General features: G+C 39.7%; 3 protein-coding genes across 4 annotated transcripts in view; all 3 read left to right on the top strand.

Annotated features, from left to right (window-relative positions):
• The first annotated feature begins 12 nt into the window (after nt 1–12).
• ercc8 (excision repair cross-complementation group 8) lies at nt 13–8,791 on the top strand. 2 transcript variants are annotated; one of them, XM_027014366.2, is made up of 12 exons: nt 13–406; nt 506–601; nt 1,047–1,148; nt 1,861–1,984; nt 2,087–2,168; nt 3,354–3,422; nt 3,972–4,038; nt 5,496–5,599; nt 6,136–6,260; nt 6,805–7,002; nt 7,476–7,571; nt 8,153–8,791. In XM_027014366.2, exons 1-12 carry the CDS (start codon nt 330–332, stop codon nt 8,213–8,215), a joined length of 1,203 nt encoding a protein of 400 aa, XP_026870167.1. In that variant the 5' UTR covers nt 13–329; the 3' UTR covers nt 8,216–8,791. The 2 variants fall into 2 exon arrangements, with proteins under 2 accessions (XP_026870167.1, XP_026870168.1); XM_027014367.2 differs by lacking the exon at nt 13–406 and adding an exon at nt 779–869 and having other exon boundaries at nt 515–601.
• Nucleotides 8,792–8,849: 58 nt separating this feature from the next.
• elovl7a (ELOVL fatty acid elongase 7a) lies at nt 8,850–15,755 on the top strand. Its single transcript, XM_027014368.2, has 8 exons — nt 8,850–9,145; nt 11,201–11,283; nt 11,758–11,948; nt 12,849–12,929; nt 13,267–13,323; nt 13,622–13,727; nt 14,027–14,163; nt 14,466–15,755. Exons 2-8 carry the CDS (start codon nt 11,220–11,222, stop codon nt 14,697–14,699), a joined length of 870 nt encoding a protein of 289 aa, XP_026870169.1. The 5' UTR covers nt 8,850–9,145; nt 11,201–11,219; the 3' UTR covers nt 14,700–15,755.
• Nucleotides 15,756–20,400: 4,645 nt separating this feature from the next.
• Nucleotides 20,401–20,599, top strand: part of pde4d (phosphodiesterase 4D, cAMP-specific) — a 102,919-nt gene continuing 102,720 nt past the window's right edge. The window contains exon 1 of the mRNA XM_035521852.1: nt 20,401–20,497. The gene's annotated coding sequence lies outside the window, so the exon portion shown is untranslated. The remainder of the gene's footprint in view (nt 20,498–20,599) is intronic.

Here is a 20,599-nt window from a genome sequence, read left to right as displayed (position 1 = left end):
CAAACCTCACATACGTAACAACATGGCAACGTGTGCTGAAGAGTTTTTTACGAGTCAAGAGTTCAGAAGTGAAATAGCTTCATTAGCTACTTTTAGGATCTTCGGTTTTTAGAATATTATGATTTTATCGAATATATTAAACTTTCATAGACACAGAAAACGTCGTGTAGGATATCTAGTTAGCTAACAACCATGTTTCAGGAGGGTGTCAGCTAACCTAGCTAACTTATTAGTAGATTAGCTAAGGAGCCAGCTAGGTAGCTAACGCTAGCTACAGTAGAAACTATCCGGCAGTCAAATGTCGAAACAGTGTACAAATATTTGTAACCATGCTAAGTTTTCTTACAGCCCGGCAAACGGGTGTGCACGACCCCGACCGCTTACGACGAGCGGAGTCAACAAGAAGGTAACTAGGTTAGCTAGCGCTGGCTCGGTTTTCACGCTGCGTTTATCTAGCTGGCTGAAGTGACATTTGATGTCGTTAATGTGAGTAATATGCTCGCAGGGCGCTGAGCTTGGAGTTAAATCACGATAGAGATGTGGAGCGGATTCACGGGAATGGAGTCAACAGCATTGACATTGAAGTTATTGAAAGGAGATAGTAAGTCGGACTTTTGCGGGGAAGAGGACTGTATTCAGCTGTATTTGTGGTCTGACGGTTGTCAGTCTTGTCCTTGAGCATCCTTACAGTGCACATTTTCACATTTCCGTTTTATTGATCTGAACACCATTTTAACTCTCCAGGGACCAGTCACTTAACTTATAAGTTGTTGTGTAGGAACAGGGAAAACAAAAGGCAGATTGGATTCATTTGCGGACCAGAAAGGGGAAACACTGACTGAACTCAGCATCTCGGCCTTCCTTATTCAGTATTTGTACAGTACTTTGCCAGTTTACACATCACACTTACCTTTGTGCCAAAATAAGCATTTTTGTAGTGCTTTAATTGGTAACAGCAGCATCTTGTGTCTACCTGATATCTGCACATCACCTGTCTAAGTTAAGCGCTTATTGTGATCAGTGGACCCATTTGTTCTGTTTTGCAGTATGTTGTCAGGCGGTTCCGACGGAGTAATTGTGATCTATGACCTGGAAAACACCAGCAAGAAATCGCATTACACTTGCAAAGCAGTGTGCACCGTAGGCAGGTAGTAAGATTTGTGCTTGCGTCTTACGACTACAGATGACTGACCACTAGGTGTCAGTGTTCCTGCCAGTGATGCTCTGTTTTTCAGTCTTTTAAGAGGGAACACAATGCAAACATGAAGATGATTAAATAATGATTAGACAACATGGAGATTGTCCAGTCAGGGGGTTTGTTTAATTGTTTAAATCATTTTTTTCTGGCTGATACTATCAAGTATCTGTACTGGGTCAATACTGTCAGTATTGTAGTAAAATTTAAAGTAAAGCTAGACAGGTGTGACCTTAAATTCAACACTAAAATAAACTCTTTTGTGATAATTGCTATTCTAGAATGAGTTATTTGTGTCTTCTGTGGCAAATAATGACAGATAGAAACTAGGACTGAATGATTAATTACTTTAAGCTGTGTTGATAAACTTTATTGAACAATTTAGATTTTTAACAAGATTTTTGATGGGGTTTATTTGTTTGGTTTTTTTTGGGGGGGGGGGGGTTGTATCGTGATGATCGTTGTCATAATTCTATAATAATACTGTATAAATTTGTCCATAATCACAAACTGAAATCACAATTCTTCTAACCAATATTGCAATCAGATATAATCCTCCTATATTTTAGGCCTACTCGTGACTTAACGGTTTAACAAAGTAGATTGTTCAGGAGTACAGACTGTGGCTTTGAAGAAGTATTTATTGTTTGCCTGTTTCTGCTTAGGTCAAGCCATTATGTGCACAAGTTCAGTGTGGAGACAGTACAGTGGTATCCTTATGACACTGGCATGTTCTTATCCAGCTCATTTGACAAAACCATGAAAGTATGGGACACAGAAACACTAAAGGTTTGCATTCATTTCTGCTGTGTGAGTGTAATGTGTTTTAATAGGAGGGTGTGACTTTTAAAGCAAATGTACAGGCTTATATGTCCTGCCTGTTTTGTTTAGCCTGCTGAAGTGTTCCAGTTTGAAGGGAATGTCTACTGCCATCATATGTCTCCTATTGCCAGGAAACACAGTCTCATAGCAGGTGTGTTGGTTCAGTGGTTTTGTTTGTTTGCTTTGCTTTTAACCCCTCTCATTCATAGTCATTATATTTGTGTCTGCTTGTTGCTGTTACAGGTTGTTTTATTTATCCCAAAGCAAAGATTGGAAAAGCAAAGTTAATACTAACTCATAACTGAGAAAAAGGGTATGCTGATACTATTTTAAATATATTTAAATCCATTTTATAAAATGGATTATGAATTTTAAAAAATGTCTACCTAAATACCAATTCTTAAAGTTAAATTTTAAATGATGTATGTTTGCATCCTGTTATGCATTCTGCCCAGATTACATTTCTGAAAGAATGTTGGATATCATAAGGGTTCGAGACAGGAAATCCGTCATCAGCATCCCCGCTAGAGCAGGAACAACTTGTTCTAAACCCCTGCATACCCTCACCTCTGTCTCTTGTCACCTTGCTCTTTGTCTTGTTGTCTGTGTCTATCACTCTACACTTTTCCCACATGCTTGCACTCTGACTCACTGACTCAGTCTCTCTCTTTTCACCATTCTTTGTCTGTTCACTCTTCATTATTTTCGCTGTAACAGCACTATGCTTGGAAAATAATACTTTGATTTTTATTGTAAGCCTGTCTTAAAATACCTCGATTACATATGGACACAGATGGTCTTAAATACGCCTGCAATATAAACACTGGTTTTAGAGAAAACTCTCTTTTGTTTGAGCTTTTATTTAACATGTCACCTGCCCATATCCTGTTTCTAAAATATGCAAAACAAAATGTTTAGTCTTTAAAATAAAAAGGCCACTGAATGTAATGCATTTTAATTAATATTTGTCATTTTACTTGTAAGAGTTACTTGGTCATTCTTGTAAATGGAGACTATATTTGCAAAATATACATATTTGTATTTCTCAATATGTATTATGATTTAATTGTTGTTTGTGTGTTATGATTTTACATTTAACATGGCAAGCTTTTTTTTATTCCACATTGTATTTCATTACATTTTATTTGCATTGTTGGGAGTCTGTTTTGGCAAACGAGTTAGTTTGGGTGCTTTAATTTTTTAGAAAAGATTGTATACATCAAATTAAATAAATATTTTAAGTTGACATATTTGGGAAATTATGTAGAGATATTGCCTGTTTGTAATGGTGTCTGCTAAATTGTGTCCATGCTTCAATTGTGCTGTGTGTTGGCAGTTGGCACCACAGATCCTAAAGTCCAGCTGTGTGATCTGAAGTCTGGCTCACGCATCCATGTCCTGCAAGGTGAGTGGAGTATTCAGGCAAGGGAAGGAATGTAATAAGAATGACGATTTTGGGATCACACATGCGCATTGTGCTATGCAGAATTTTCCAGACTTGTTCTTGCTTACCCAAATTTCACTAACTTGGCCAGGGAATCTGCACTGTAAGACCAGCATCCTAACTGACTGAAGAGAGAGTGAGGAGAGAGCTTTCTTTCAACCTGCCTCCATTCTTCCCTTTCAGGAGAAATAAACCCAGTTTTATTTCCAGTCCTACGAGCATACTGAGATTTATTTAGCAATGAAGGTCCAGAATGATTTGTTGTTTAAATTAATAGTCTTGTGTTTGTAGTATTGTATGTTCTGTTCTGATTGCTCTAACATTAGGCAAGCTTTTTCATAGCATCAGTAATGTGAAAACTGTCAGGTGGTTTAATATTTTTACTTTGAAAATGCCTTTACCATCAGCCACAAATCTAAATGTAGATCATTCTGGAAGAAATAGACTGTTGGCTGTGGAAGTATAGTGTTCAGGTGTGAGTTCTCTTGATGTGCATCCGTTTTTGATCAGGTCACAGAGGAGAGGTTCTCTCGGTCCGATGGTCTACACGCTACGAGCACATTCTGGCCACAGCTGGGTAAGGTCTCATGCCCTAACACAAACTCAGAACACATGCTACTCACCCATTTAGGCAAAAAAGGCATGAATCTTTTCTTAAAGCCACAATCGAGGAGTACAGAATAAGAGTGTCACTACTGAATGGTGCAGGACATGTTGCTTTTCTAAAATTCATAGATGGCTCTTAACAGGAGAAATAACAGTCCATCATACAAAGAACCTGAAACTGTATGATTTGTCTCTTTTTAATGTTATTGCACAATGATGTGTACTATTTTGACTTACAGTATAGCAGATACATTTAGAAAAAGATTTTTTAAAATGGTTGATTTCTAAGAATTGCTGTAAATTTAGAATCGCTGTAAATAAGTTTGATGTCAGTGAAAGTGATTACAGAAATTTGTGAGTGATTTGTATCTACATTTTTAGTTGGGATTAGAAACTGGTCCAAACCAAGACGTTTACTGGAGTTACAAAAAAAGACCGGTTCATAGTTCTATTTATGCACAGCATTGTAGGCTGACTTAACAAAGACAGACGCCCACTTCACGGTGCAGTAAAGTTTACCACTGTGTGAGTTTACCAATTTCTTTAAATGAAACACACTAGCAGGCTTTCTGAAGCCGGAATGATGCCTTTTACAGCCTAGCTGCAAACTTTGTCAGACTCTGATGATTTGTATATGCTGTTTACATGTTCATAGCTTAGTCTGACTAACAGCCTTAGCTGGACTAATATGAAAGCATTTGTGTGCGTGTAAATGTCATTATTGACCCTAAACTCTGTTTTAAGAGATCACCTACAGTGTGATGATTAAGGGACTCACCTGCTCACTAGCGAACGAGTATTTAATTAGTCCTTTGGGATAATGCCACCTTCTCACCTGCCTGAAAAACAATTAAGCAATAACATCATTTGCCCTCTGCAAGGACTGCATCAGATTTCCCCAAATCCAGACCTCCAATTCAAAAACTACTTTTGGATTTTGTAATCACTAGTCATTCATTTTTGTCATGGATCATCAGTATTCAGATCACAGCCTGCAAGGTCCAGCAGATACAGATTTTCCAGCCTCTCTTTACCTAGAAGTCAAGTGTGTCCATAGTGTAGCTCATCACTTGCATTAACTGTTCAGTTAACTGCCAGTGATTACAAAATCCTGGACCAGAAATTGGATTTGAGGTCCAAAGTTTAAAGTCCTCTGGTCTATTTTTTTCTGGTTTATTATTTGTTCCAATAATAATAAATGGCTAATTAGGATAAATTTGAACACATAAAGATAACCATTTGAAACAAAATGTTTGATGTTCCTATTTATATATGTGAATGTTTGATTTTTTTTAATTATTTTTTTTTTTAATTATTTTTTTTTTTAATTATTATTATTATTTTTTTTAAGACTGGATTTCGGTTACTGAGAGTGTACTAACATGTAATGATAGGTAATGTAGTTTGTGGTATGGGTCTCTGTCTCAGCACTGACAGCAGGGTGCGTGTGTGGGACGTGCGACGAGCATCTGGAAGCCTCTTCAGTTTGGATCAGCACAACGGGGACGAGTCTAGGACATCCTCTGAGACAGGTAGGCTCAGTCATTGTAGCAGCAATTCATTAACCACATATGCTGTGGGCTTTTCATATGTGCTACTCTTTAAGGGTAATTTTCAAATTAATTAAGGTAGATTCTACTAGGAAAGCAGTATAATATAATCAAGGGACATTGAGTGTTGTCAACAATGGTTTTTGCACACAACAGGTTTGTCACTTTGATTCTCTATGTATTATTCATTTTTTTCCTGAAATAACGCAATATTTTCAGCCTGGATATTTATGGGAAGCACATGGCGAGCTGTACTCTTATGTATCTGTTCTGTTGCCATATTAATGAATAGGCAATATAGTGGAAAAGACCTGGTTGGAATTGGTAACAGTTCAAATCACCACATGCTTTTCATACTTTTTCCACTTACCAAGCCACACAGGAGTGGTTGCATTTGTGTTTTATGTTTTTTTCTGTTATTAAGCAAATCTAACAAAGCGTTGAGCTTTCTCGTCATGGCCACACTGCTTGGAAATTTGTGTGTGCGCGCTTGCCATAACTGCTGGCTCTTCCCTTAGTGAACACGGCCCACGACGGGCGTGTGAACGGCTTGTGCTTCAGCCACGATGGCCTTTACCTCATCAGCACTGGCACGGACAACCGCATGCGGCTATGGAACAGTGCCACGGGACAGAACACACTGGTAGGTCACAGGGGTCCAAATCAGGACAGGATTTGGAGGTGGAGCACTCAGAATGATGGTTCAGCCTGCGGTCCTGTTTTCCCGTAGCACTTAAGCGTCCAAATTTAAGGTTCAAACACACACACACACACACACACACACACACACACACACACACACACACAAACACACACACACAAAAAAAACAAAGTTGTTTTACCGCACATTCTCATGCACAAATCAATGCCTTTAAAGGGAGTCAGAGTTTGCTTGTGCCACAAAAACATGATTATATCTGAGTTTTCAGGCCACATGTCTCAGATTAAGTGTTCTGATGTAGGGTTGGATCATGATTCTTATTCTAAAAGGTTATAAATATTAGATCCTACTCTTGTAAAAAGAAAGACCATGACTTACTATCATGGTAATCACAATACTCACCTGTATGCTATGATGTACTGTTTTTCTTGTTTTGTTTTTGTTTTTTTTTTCCTCTCTTTTGCACATTTGTCAGGAGTATTAGCCTCTTATCATATCAGCTTTTGACTTTGCCTTTTTTGCTTAGGTAAACTACGGGAAGGTGACAAACGAGAGCCGTAAAGGTGTCAAGTTCACCGTGTCGAGAGGCTGCGGCCCAGAGCTTGTGTTCGTGCCGTGTGGCAGCTCTGTTGCCGTGTACAGCCTTCACACAGGAGAGCTAGTTACTATGCTGAGAGGACACTACAATAACGTAGACTGCTGCGAGTTCCACCCTGACTATCAGGTAACTTGCGGCCCTTTAGGGATAATCGCCTGGGTATAGGGGGAAGTGATTGTGCATTGGGAACTTATTGTGGGCTTCATTCACAAGTCTGTAGGAGCTGTTTAACATGCTAACAATGTTTATGATTTTTAAGTGACAATGCAGAATGTGCAGTGATGTGGGTTCTGATACCACATTTATCTCTCCCACTGGCTCTTTGTTAAGTGTATTGAATTTCTGTTAATATGTAATGTCCAGTGGACTTGGTCTCAGTCTTCTAATAATGCCTAACAAACACTGGGTAGACCATGGGAATAGGTGACCATTTAAATACTTAAGTCAAAGTTGGTGTATGAACTCTACTTGGGATTACAATATACAAAGAAACGGTAGCTGAAGCTGGAACAGGAAGAGAAGAGTACAGAAGGCACTCTGCAAGTTGGGCTGAACACGGGGTCTTATTAGTCCTATGGCTCTCGTGTGTTGGTTTGTAGGAGCTCTACAGTGGTGGGAAGGACTGTAACATCTTGGCATGGGTCCCTGTTCTGCGTCAGCCTGACATTGAGGATGAAGGGGTCGGCTGTACAAGGGTAGGGCGGCTTGCACACAGTCAGTCCACACGTTTATTAGCCTATTACTAACATTCTTTTGACCTCCAAGGCCTGTCAGATGTGCATGTATTGCTGAAAGGGATAAAAATGCTGCATAAATTGATTCCTATTATAGATTTATCTTCTATTGTAAGAGGAAATGAACTCCAAGACATGGTGGATACGAGCCTACAGTCAGACAGGCAACCAGACATCACTTATTTGTGACTGATGCATTCATACTCGAGCCTTCTGTGAAATCCAAACACACTTTAAATTATTTTCAGCCAATAGCATAATATACAGATACAGCCATGTCTTATATGAGCATCAGCTCCCACTGTCAGGAACCTAACTGTAAGTCATGATACACATGGAGACTCCTGTTTACAGATAGTACGGCACATTTGCATAGTTCACATTCAATTTTCTTAAACTCGCTGGAGCAATCTGGCACATCTGGCTCTACCTGTTCTGCCAGAAAAAAATAGGAGGGGGGGCACCATACAAAACAGTAGATAAAGAAAATACAATTAAATGTTTTGCTTGCACTTTAGCATGTACCTAATGTATGTTCACAGGGTGGGGCCCGAGATGCTGTAAATCCTGCATTTGAAGATGCCTGGAGCAGTGATGAAGACTGAATGAGTCAATACCAGATTGAACACAACATTAATGAATGTTGATGTATGATGCAGCTTTGTGCCTTAGAGCCATCATATGCCACAAATGAATGTACTATGACACCGTCTTTTTGGGGAATTTATGTTATGCATATATCTGCATATTCCACATCATGAGTGTCTAGCCCATCTGCTGGTGTCTAATCTTCAAAAGATGTTATTAGCTCTTACATCACACCCCTGGATTAGATCAGTGTTATGTAAAATATTTGGAGATTATGATGAAACTGAACACTTGAATGGTGGTTAGCAAAGTTGGTCACGTTTCTCCGTGTGAATATATGGGTGTGGTCAAGAACTGATGATCTCCTTCATTTGCATGGAGCTGCCAGGTGACATGACCACATTTTCAAGTTCTGATTTGCCTTTGACCTAAATAGAAAAATCATGCCAGCAATTATTTTAAATGTTTACTTAAGAGTTCCTTACAATTTTAATACACAAATTATGTACACAAATACCACTGCTGTAGAAGTTTGCAGTTTTGTTTTTCACTATATGGAATAATGCAAATAAATTGAATCATTTTTGTTTGAAGAAACAATGTGAGTTTAGAACGGTAAGAGGTTTTGTGATTTAAAACTACAGCTAAGATACATTTTCTGTTCTTCATGAGGGTATATTAGTGCGTAACGATTCGCTGATGGGCAAAAGTTATTACTGTGCACTTGGCCAATCACTATCGCTTTGTCAAATATTCATGCAAAAGTCCCCACCCCTGTTGGCCACCTTCAGCAGTAACTGAACTTCCAGTTGTAGCTTAACAGCTAATTAGTACGAGTAGCATCAGTGTTGGTACTTTCACCGCCCTGGTGGGGAAGCCTGTAAGAGGGACGTGCGAGCAAACCTGAGCCGAATATCACGGAAAAGTGAATGCAAAAAGTAATTGCGGTAAGATAGTAAATGTCTTGGATTTGCATTTCCTGAAATGAAAATTAACTGCTCACTCTAACCTGTAAACTGCTGAATTGTACCCGTTTAGAATATTGAACATCACTGTTTTTAACTGTCAGATATAATCTGTTGTGATGATACCGCCAGATCATTAGTTGAGAATTTACCTGTTTTGCGTCAGAACAAAGTCAGTAACCTTCGAGACGTCTGCTGTGTGGTCGTCGTGCCGTTGTGTTGCTATGGACGGGTCACTGGCTAAAATCTGAACTGGTGGGGTAACCCCTGAAGCAGTTTTCCCTTTTGTCATGGTGTGCAACGCATTGCCTGTTGTAGTGTAGTGTTTTCCCAATACCCCAGCGCATCAACTTTATTAACCGGCCCTTACTTAGTTTATTAATGGGTGTGTTAGAGCAAGACCGAAAGATTGAGAAACGCTCGTCAAGAGAACAGGTTACAAATACCTGAGGTGCACCTGTGTGAAAAAAAGGCGTGCCGTCCATACTTACCTGTCTAGTTCGCGGGAGTTTGAACGCGCAGCCAGTAGCTTGTAACGGGCTTATACTCATTTTCAAGGAGGTTTTAACCACTGATTTAAATGACCAGCCTATGCTTGTTAACTTGCACATTGAATTGGTTCTCGTGCTCCGCTCGTCTTACGTTAGTCACAATTAATTCTCTTGTCCATATTCATGTGAATATCGTAGTGTATGCATTTTGAGTAAAAAAAATTCTAGGACAACATTTATATGCTCAACATTTATATGCTCTCGACCATAGAAAACTTTGATTTATCGGGAAACGATTTAGTCAGTGCCTAAAATGTATTCGTGTAGGCTACAGTAACGAGTTTGTGGTGGTGAGGACGAAAGTATGCATATTTGGGAAATTTATGTCTGTTCCATCAAGAAGTTATCACACGGGGCTGGAACACTTTGAAAACCATGCAGGTTGAGGAGGTGCCACAGTGATGGTGTGATGATTAAAATCAGACTGGATATCCTGTTGTACATTTCTGATGGGTAAAGGGACTATGCAGCTGGACACATCAATTATCCCTAACAGCCATTTTTCAGTAATGTCTAAGTAATGTAAAATGTCAGTATTCAAGAAAAGGAAAGTATTGGTACTATAAAACACAGTCCATGGTGTTCTGTCCCTCTCCTCCACTGACGGCTCCATCTTCTCCATCCATGACACATGGACTGGTCTTTCCTAATGAAGCATTAGAATGGGAAGAGCCATTAAGAGTACTCCTGAATTTCCAGGCAGCTGGATAAATGCAAGCAGCAGCAGTGGAATTTGGGGAGTGACAAGATTGTCTTGATCACAAGTCAGTCATTTTCTTCCGGCAAATCCTATACGGTTATCCCAGAGGCATAAGGAGGCCATGTTATTTGCATTCTTCCTTTCTGTATCTTAAGTGTAAACCTGTTTTGTACATACCCACATTAAGCCAATATTATATTATGCCTACGTTGAATGAATGCCTTTGGATTTCTGCATATGGCCATCTAAACGAACAAACAAATAGGCCACGCCCAAGAGTGTAAGTGCTGTACCGGGCTGTGCACACTTCGCATGGACTCACTGCTGTTCATTGTGTACCAACACTTGTACCCTTGTTCACCTCCCATATTGCTGGGGAGAATGGAGAATGGTGGAGTCGCTGATCTTTTTACTTTTTAGTACACAATGCAACCTTTTAGGCAGTCCACCGCAAGCCAGCCGATCGGACCCATTTTCCTCACTGTACGATTTACCAGTTGACCCACTGAAGAGCACTGACATGTACTGTAAACTCCAATTGGTTCACTCTAGTGCAAGCATAGCAACAGTGTGAGCTAGAGGTCTACACATTTCTTATGCATAGTGTATGCATTTTGGTGACCCTTTTTCTTCCAAGTATCATACTGTTCAGAATCTGGGATGTATGAATATCCCTGGTTGTGCTATTTTTTTTTTTTTTTGCATCAAATAAATCATGTAAAATTGTACAAGCTGAAGTGCAAGTGTGGTCTCTTAAGTTGCTTCTAACAGTTTCTCATTCTCCAGGCACTAGTCTGAGGCAGAGATGGCTTTTATTGAACTAACGTCCACTGCTGTACGGCTATATGATGAGTGGCTTAAGGATGGAGGTAAGTTATTATAGTTTTAAGAAGTAGAATTCCCATCCAAGCTTTTCTGGAAAAAAAAAAGTAGTAAATATGAGCTGTAGCATAAAAAAAACGGTGAAAACGTGTCCCCTGGTTCATGAGTTAGAAAAATCACTTTCCCTTTTTTGTGGTCATTAATAGGACAGTTAAGGTTCCTTCCGGTTCCGGTAATTTCATTACAGAGAAGTGAGAAATTTGGTGCTAGGTTAAATGAATAAGTATTTTAAATAATTACAATTATATGTTCCCCTAAGACAACTTAATGTATGTTAACTGGCACCTAATGGTATGCTGTTGTGCTCTAATGGCCCTGTACTGTGGAATGGGGACTTATTTTCACAGTGCTCATTTTTATACTCCACCTGCCAGTCATGAAAGCACATGCTATTCACAAGAGATTTAGCCATGTGTCTGCTGGGATCTGCGGTGAGATTTAATGGTTCTGGGATGCTTTAGACCCCAGGACGCAGGACTGGCTGCTTATGTCCTCCCCACTGCCTCAGACCATCATAATCTCTGCCTACATCTACTTTGTGACGTCGCTTGGCCCAAAGCTCATGGAGAACAGGAAACCTTTTGACCTGAAGAAGGTCCTCCTAGTCTACAACTTCAGTGTGGTGGCCCTCTCTGTCTACATGTGTTATGAGGTAAAGTCATTTGCAGGTCACATGAGCCCCTCCCCACAACCACCACCCACATATACAATTGAACTCCCTTTGCATGTTTAAGCTACTTCACCAGAGGCCTCTTCAGTGCTGTGTCCCAATATTGGAGATGCAGGCATGAAGACTCGAAGGGCTGTAGCATGGGTACAGATGCTCATTCAAATGTACAGCTGTAGTGTGTACACACAGCATGCACCAATGGGACCACTGGTGTTCTCCCTTTACCTTCTAGCTAATGGTAATCTAGACTTTTAATACATTTGATCAGTTCAACATGTGGTGCTGGATTCCATGGTGCTGCATTACAGTGGCTGCTACATCGTATTAATCAGGTTAGACTGAGGTCACGGCTGGAAATAAAATAACATGCTACAGGTGTGACCGGAACCCACAACTAGTGTTTGGGTTTTTAGAAGTATTTGTATGCTGTTGATTTAGTGGTTAGTTTAGGCTACCTCATAATTCTTCTGGTTTTGTTTTGGCATCCATCCTAAAGCCTGATGCATTTTGTTCTCTTTGTACATTGTGTACAAATGTACAAAAAAACAAAGGAAGGGTGTTGCCAGAGGATTTGTTTTCTTTCCCTCCAGTCACTGAACTGCAGGCTGTATTTAGATCTGAATGGTTTTCTTGCATATCCCAGAAAAATCTCATTTATTTCTGTTTTGAATATTAAATAAAAGGCATACACATTAGTTTTCTTTGATTCTAACTTTGGTGTTCACATTGACATCAGGCTTCACCTAGGTCACTTGTCAACTGTGTCTATGTACGAATGCCACCCAGTATTGGGCTTAAACCGAGGAAGCTCCACTGATCCGAGCTCTCTGGCTTTCTGTCTGAGAAGCTCCACAGAACACGGCTTTGTTTCTCTGCTTGCAGTTTGTGATGTCAGGCTGGGGCACTGGCTACTCATTCAGCTGCGATCTAGTGGATTACTCCCACTCACCACAGGGCATGAGGGTACGTTTAGTAAGGAAGAATGCTGCACTTCTTGCTGTGGCCAGACTGAAAGAATCCCCGTCGTTTGTTATCGATGCAGCTCATGGATGTGAGCAGAAACCAGGCCGTGGGTGTTTGCCACGATGCTTATCTGGCATGTTGCCCTGCGTAACAGCCTATATCCATCCCAGAACTAAAACATGGTGCTTTATGTAGTGTGCACACAGTATACCTTTTGTTTGTCCTGTTTGTGTTTAGCTCCATTCTGTGCTTCAGTGCTGTGTTTTATGAATAATTCATAATCTAGTGGATAATTGTACATGATTATGATGGTGACCCTGCTGTCCTCTTTCGCTAGATGGCACATACCTGCTGGCTTTACTATTTTTCCAAGTTTATTGAGATGCTTGACACTGTAAGTAACCACAAAACACTCCATCATGTACATGAGTGTTTCTCAGTCCAGCCCTTCTGACCCATGAGCCACTCCACCTTTTGACACAAACCTAAGTCCCAGTAAACCTCCACCAGGTGTTCAGTGTTTTGGGTCAGGTGTGCTGGGAGTCGGGCTAGAACAGACAGGACTGACTGGTGTGCAGAGGGGACTTGGTGGAAAAACACAAATGCACGATGAATCACTACAGTGGCATGTTTTAGTTTGAAATATCGTAACTTCTCTGTTTATTGATGGGTTGATTGTCACTCTTGATCAGGTATTCTTTGTGTTGAGGAAAAAGAATAACCAGGTCACCTTCTTGCATGTCTTCCATCACTCCATAATGCCGTTTACATGGTGGTTTGGTGTGAAGTTTGCTCCAGGTACACCTTCCTCTCCCATGTCAATATTACACATAAAGTTTCCTCGCTACATACACTCACCAACCACTAACATCCAGACAGCAATGATCCTGTGGTTAGACACCGACCACTAATAAAAGTCTAGGATGGCTAACAGACTATGCAGGGCCACAATTATATTCTCTAACCGCACACTAATGAGATTTATTAGAAAGTAGAGTTTCAAATACAGTAAGTGGTGATTACACTGTTATTTTTCTACAAGGTATGAATTTAAACTTGAAACTGATCTTGCTCAGAAATCTAACCTTTTGTTCCAGGTGGTCTGGGAACCTTCCATGCCCTACTGAACTGCATCGTCCATGTCATCATGTACACGTACTATGGCCTGTCTGCTTTGGGTCCAGCCTGTGAGAAGTACCTATGGTGGAAGAAGCACCTGACGACCATACAGCTGGTATGTACTCTGATTTGACAGTCTAATGGCATACCTTCTAGTTATTGGACTGTGAACCCGGTTGATGATAAACCAAAAGAAATGCTAACAAGGAAATGGCTTCCTTCGGTTTAGTGGAGGGCTTCCGCACTTACATCTGAATGCAGAGTATGGAAACTTGTGTTGTACATGTATCACAATTATCCTAGTTTACAGCAATTGGATACAAAAATGTGCTTTGAGTTCTGATAAAATCATGAGTATTCAACAGTTTGAAAGAGAAACCAATTTTTCTGAACCTTGATTCCATTGTTTGTTCCTAGATCCAGTTTGTGATGATCACCACTCATGGTGCCCAGTACTTCATACTGGATTGCCCCTTCCAGTACCCTGTCTTTATGTACATTATTCAGCTGTATGCCTGGTCTTTCCTCCTACTCTTCCTCAACTTCTGGTATCATGCATACACGAAGGGCAAGAGGCTACCCAAAGTTCTCCAGAATGCAACCAAGGTAGAGAACAGCAACAACGGCATCTTCCACAGCAAACGAGATTAACTTCCGCATCTTAGAACTGTAATGAAATGGCAATCCATGAGTCCAGAAATCGCTCAGCTCTGCTGTTTACTGGGATACTGGGCACTGACTTTTACATTTTAAGAATATTTATGTGAAAAGTGTTTAGGCCAAGACATAGTTATATAGTACTGTCAGGTTAGGCAGCAGATGCAATGCTGAAAACAGGTTTTAAAAATCAGGTTTGTGTTTTTAGTCCAGATATGCATCATCTGGTTTGGGGTTGGAGGAATCTGATTGGTCTGCATGTCTACAAGATAACTGAGAAATGTATTTGTTCAGATTCTTTTCCTCAACACATGAACTGAACTCCATAATGAATTTGCTCCACTAACATTTTTTACTGCACTTATTTTATTCTGTATGTTACACAAAATTACCACTAGATCAATAAGCATCAGAATGCAAAGGCAAAAACTCTTCTCAGAATCTCTCACCAGTTAGAACTTTATTGGAACTTTACCTTTGGCTGACAAATCTCTCTTTTGTTTGTTATAATTGGAAAACATTTTTAACATCTTGTTTCAATGTTTATACTTTGGTTTGCTTAGTGTTTTATCTGAATTCCTTTCTGTATTTCCTGACCTTGTAAGGTTTTTAAAAGGTTTTCTATACCATGGAAGCTCCTTTCTCATTCCTCTTGGGGAGAAGGATGTAGTGAGCAGTGTGAATGTCCTTGGAGGAGCCGGTGCGGTTATCTGGACCCATATTCTATACCACCAAACTTTCAGAGTAAATGAGTACTGATTTTGGCTTATCTGGATATGAAACAAGACTCTTAAGGAAAGTTGGATGTATACATAAATGGGTCCAGACTTAACTGTGTTATTGGTGAATTGGGACAGGAATAGCTATGTCAAGATTTAAGCATGTAACTTCCATGTTCAGTTTAGTGCTCTCATGATTGTCCTTGGATGTGTTTGTCCAAGACAGGAAGCCACATCAGTTTTTATATGCAACAAACCAAATATGTGAATTGAATGTTTTAAAAATGCATATTTATGTGAAAATAAAACCACTACGCACTGTTAAATTGGTTATTGTGTTTGAGTAGGTTTCATTTTAAGGTTGAATTTTAAACATTGCATTGCAAAGAGGGGCTTTTGGATAACGCTTTAGCTCCCCCCTGTGGATTGGTGCAACAGGGCTGGGTGATGGACTGGGATTTTTTGTGTGTGATTGTGAACTGAAACGTACCTGACACCCAGGTTCTTGCTGATTTGTGATCAGTGTACCTGCATTTTGGGCACCTACTTGTTAATCATATATTTCCCCATGATGGATGTGAATACAATATGAATATGATGGATTTTTGCCCCCTGCTTTACAAAGTCAAAATGAACTACTTTATTATGTGCAGGTTTTAATATTTTGTCCATTTCCTTTCCCTTTCTTTTAATAATTTTAAAATGTATATCATGATGAATCCTTGTGTTAAGCTTATAAACAAAATATGTAAAATGAATATTCCTTTTACATGTATTGATAAAATACATTGCCAGATTAATAATTATGATGAAAGATTACAGGATCCATATGCACAATCTGATTTTCAACCTAAAGTTATAAGCCATTTGTGTTTGTATGTCCGTGTCTTGCCAAAGTGCTGTAAACATTTCAGGTGAAGTGGAAAATATACAACTGTTCTTCAATGCAATTCTGAACAATATACATCTGTTTCACATTTTGAACACGGTCATTGTTATGGAAGGCCTTATAATGTCTATATGTGAATATTTATAAAGGTGTACAAACAGATGAAACATGAATTCCAGCAGGCTCTATAAAAGTTACAAGGTTTGCTCTTAATTCAGTGTAACAGTATTCTCCTCAGAGCACTTTTCTGTGGTGCTTCATGAGAAATGTAGTCTAGCAGCTGAAACTGGGTCATTGCATACAGTACACAATGTGTAAACCAGCAGGTCATAAGATTCGCTAAAAGAGAAATGTGACACTCTTGTTTACACTGCCTGAATACCACTGCTGTTTACACACCTCTCAGTCTGAGATGTTTATTTACTTACACTCATCCATGACCCCTGAAAAGTGGTAATCTGAAGCCCAGACAAGAATTATGCTTTTTATGGGGGGGGGGTGCATTCAAATGCTTGAAGGAAGATTTGACTTTCTAGTGCACACATTACATATACAGTGTTGAGTGCCAGTTCAGGAAAAAAAAACAACACTAAATTAGGAAACAAATTTCACACAAATATCTGAAGATGTAGTTGTAAATTAGGTAATACTCAAGTTATAAACAAATACCAAGTTATAAACTGCCATCTACTATACACTTGGGTAACAAAAAGTCTGTTTATTTATTAGGGTAAAGCTTCATTTATAGAATATATGATGTTTATCTGTAAAATTAATGGAATGTAATTACATTACTGTCCTGGATTCAAATTTGCTCTGTATTCCTAATACTGAAAGGATTTGATTAAAATACCTATAGTCCTACTGTAACTATTTAGACATGACGAACTAATTATGAGACATCAAGTGTAATGCACTAAACTACATTGGGAATATCTCTTTTTACATGAAAAGGAAAAACATATTCCTCACCTGTATTCAAGAATAACAACTGAGCGAATGAAGCGCCAGAGGTCGTGTTATAATACGATCTAACAAGCAAGTTTATACAGATAGGTGGAGTGGTGTAGATTTAAAGGAGAACTCCACAAAGATTGCAAAACTGAACTGTGGCGTTCAGTTTAGAGGCGTTTAAATGCTTGGGACGTCTGGCTCCTAGTGTTACCGCTTGCTCGGTGGCTAAATTCAACGAGAAAGGCGCATTTCACTCCAAAACAATCTTCATGACTTTATTTAAAACTTAACCACTGAATGCGCTGTGCGCACGCCTGCTGCGCTGATTAAAGGAAAGGACGGTATGACGTCATGCTCCTGTAGTGAGCGCACGTGTTTTAAATGTGCGGTTCCTCGCATGCATAGTACACAAGTATTTACTTTGCTCTCGCAAAGATTCACTCCCCTCTGCTGCAAAACTGCTCCAGCGCGCTCTGACACACACACACACACACACACTTGCAATCTGTAGCTTCTCCATACACACACACACACACACACACACACACATATATACATACACTTTTGGCTTCTCTAATATACAGTATGTTCTCCTCTGTAATTTCAAAACAATGTTCTGCAGCCATAGTAGCAAGCAAACAAAGTGGATCAACAGAGTTAATATTAGATTTTACCTGACCTAAAAAACTTGGTATCCTTACTACGGCCGAAGAAGTTGTGAAACACCAGTAAATATTGGCAGTGTATTTGAAAAATGGCGACAACTTGGAGCTCAGAAGGGCTTTAAGACGTGCCAAGTTGGTTAGCTAGCTAATTTTCTCATGAACAGGTAAGCACCTCGCTTCATCACAAGTTAGCCAGAGAACTTTAATTAATTTATAATGGCTATTGGAAGGTATATACATTTTATGTATACTCAGCAGTCGAGTACTTGCATTCATGCTCGGTTTGCAGCTGAGTTAGGAGTTGGTTAGGAGTTAGGCAGTGAGTCACAGCCAGTGAAGTGATCCCGACTAGTGCTGGCTAACGGCATCATGTTAACAGACTAACATTAACTGTTACCACTTTAGCTAGCTATATACATACAGATTTTCTAGTAACAGCAACTTCTGAGTGCGTATGTTTGGAGCAGTGGGCTTTTGTTATCGGGATAACAGGCTTCGACTACATAGCCAGTCGTGCATCTAGCTATCTCTGACAGTGTCATAAAATTCCTAATTAACAGGTTTATAATTTGCAAAGAATAAATACATTGAAAATATGCATTTGCTGGGAGGGTCCGGGCAGACAATTTTGAATTTGGACTGTAGTGCCCATTTTAAACACTTGTTGTCAGTATTACATATTGCTCCTCTAAGTGTCTCAAGTGTGGAAAAGGAATTCATAACATTTAAAAAACACATCTGCCAAATGGCACGCTTGAGTAATTCACTGCATGCATGTGCGTAATGGACTTTATTAGAGGATTTTATATTAGACTGGTGATTTTATAGTAACATGAATGGTGACTCAGTAGATTCAGTGGAATTCCCCTTCCAGGCTAAGCATGTGAGAGGTCAGTCAATTATATACAGTTCATTTACATATACATGCAGCATATTTTATCTTTGAAAAAAACAATATGATTATGTGAGTTTAAATTAATCATTCAACTTTAAGATGCAACTTTGCAAATCCATTTCAAGTCTTCTCATAGAGCAACACAGTAAAAAACAGTAAATTCTGAGATCGCACAATCTGGTAATTCTGTTCTTTTTACCAACTGATTTGTTAACAGTAAATCAGCATACTACTGGAGAACCAGTAACTCGCTGGGTTTGGCCTCTACACCAGTTGGCACCTACTCTGGACCTTCGATTTGGCAAACACACTTAATAAAACTGAAAATACTTAATTAAACCGCTGTTTCTAAGGTTCCTGTCGTGACTGCTACTGTTTTGCGCTTGATCGAAACACATATCCCAGGGTTACATCAACCTTAAGCGAACTAATGAAATGTTTCTGGGGTGCTAAATAACCTCCACCACCTGCACTGCCCCTTAGCCCAGTTGTGCAGCTCTGAAAAAGAGCAGGACGTCCTACCACCCCACTGTGATTCAATAAGAGCTCAGTAAAAAATGAACATGTTGATCCCTCCCATATTAGTGATCTTAGAGGGAGCTTTGAACAGCTAAATGGTGTAGGGTGAACTCTCAAAAATGAGACTCCTATTACACTTCATTAAACTGGCTAATGGCACAGGCCCAAGCAAGATGAAAAAGACTGACAAGAGATGACACGACATTATGAAATAGGTTAATATTAGACAGATTAAACGATTAGGTTAATATGTCTCTGTGCTCTGTGTGTGTGTGTGACTTAGAACATATATGGCTTAGAGCATATATGACTATGTTCTAAGCCATATTCATATTTGTATTCCCAGTTGTATTTGTATAATGAAATTAGAATCTAATATCTCCTGTTCTTCAAAAAAAACTAGCTTGGTACTTGTTTTCTAAATGAATCAGAGGCTCACTGGAATGTGTTTATCCACCCGCTTCATTCCTTGGGGCAAATAAACTTAGATAAAAACTGTTTCGTTGACACTGTAACACTTTCAGTCCTTAGCTTCCCTGCAGTGTTTTGGCTATTTGATGCCACTGTCGGAAAGGCTCACGTCACAGGCTGTGGGAAAGAGAACACTGTGATGTTAGCAAACTCTAAGGTTAACAAAGTTAATGTGAAATAACCAAACCTCACAGGCAGAATGATCTGATTAGATTAAGTTACAAAAACAAATATTTAGCTATTTGAACATAGCGCAGCATTTCTACAGCACGAGCACTCGTTTAAAACTCACTGACCCGTACACTGTGTACAACAATGATGTGATAAAGTGATCATGAGGGTATTCGTGAGTGGAGTGTGTGAGTCATGGCCTGGGCTGGTGTGCGCAGGCATCCTGCTGTGATGCTGCAGTAGTCCTCTCTCTGGCTCCTTAAAAAAGCTTCTCCAGCCAGCCTCAGCTAGAGCAAGCCTGGGGAGAGGGAGGGGCTTGGACAGCAGCGGAGAAACGTGATTGGTGCAGAAGCTGGGAACTCTATTGTTGTTCCATCCTTAATCCACAGTGTGCTGAGACTCACTAGCACAGGAAACAAGGGGGGACTGCATCGCAGTGGCAGGACAGCCATATCCTCTGTGGGGGACCACCTCTGTCACAATCTTTGCATTTCTATCCGAGGAAAAGAGTAAGTTCTTGGTTATCTTTCATCATCCCTTGTCCTGTTATTTAAGCATCAGTACAGAGGCAGAGGATGGGACACTGGGCAGAAGTCAGTAGGCATTTAAGG

Source organism: Electrophorus electricus, chromosome 23 (genome assembly GCF_013358815.1).
Source record: "Electrophorus electricus isolate fEleEle1 chromosome 23, fEleEle1.pri, whole genome shotgun sequence".
NCBI lineage: Eukaryota > Metazoa > Chordata > Actinopteri > Gymnotiformes > Gymnotidae > Electrophorus > Electrophorus electricus.
Note: the sequence above shows the minus strand (reverse complement) of the source record. Positions and strands in the feature narration are given on the sequence as shown.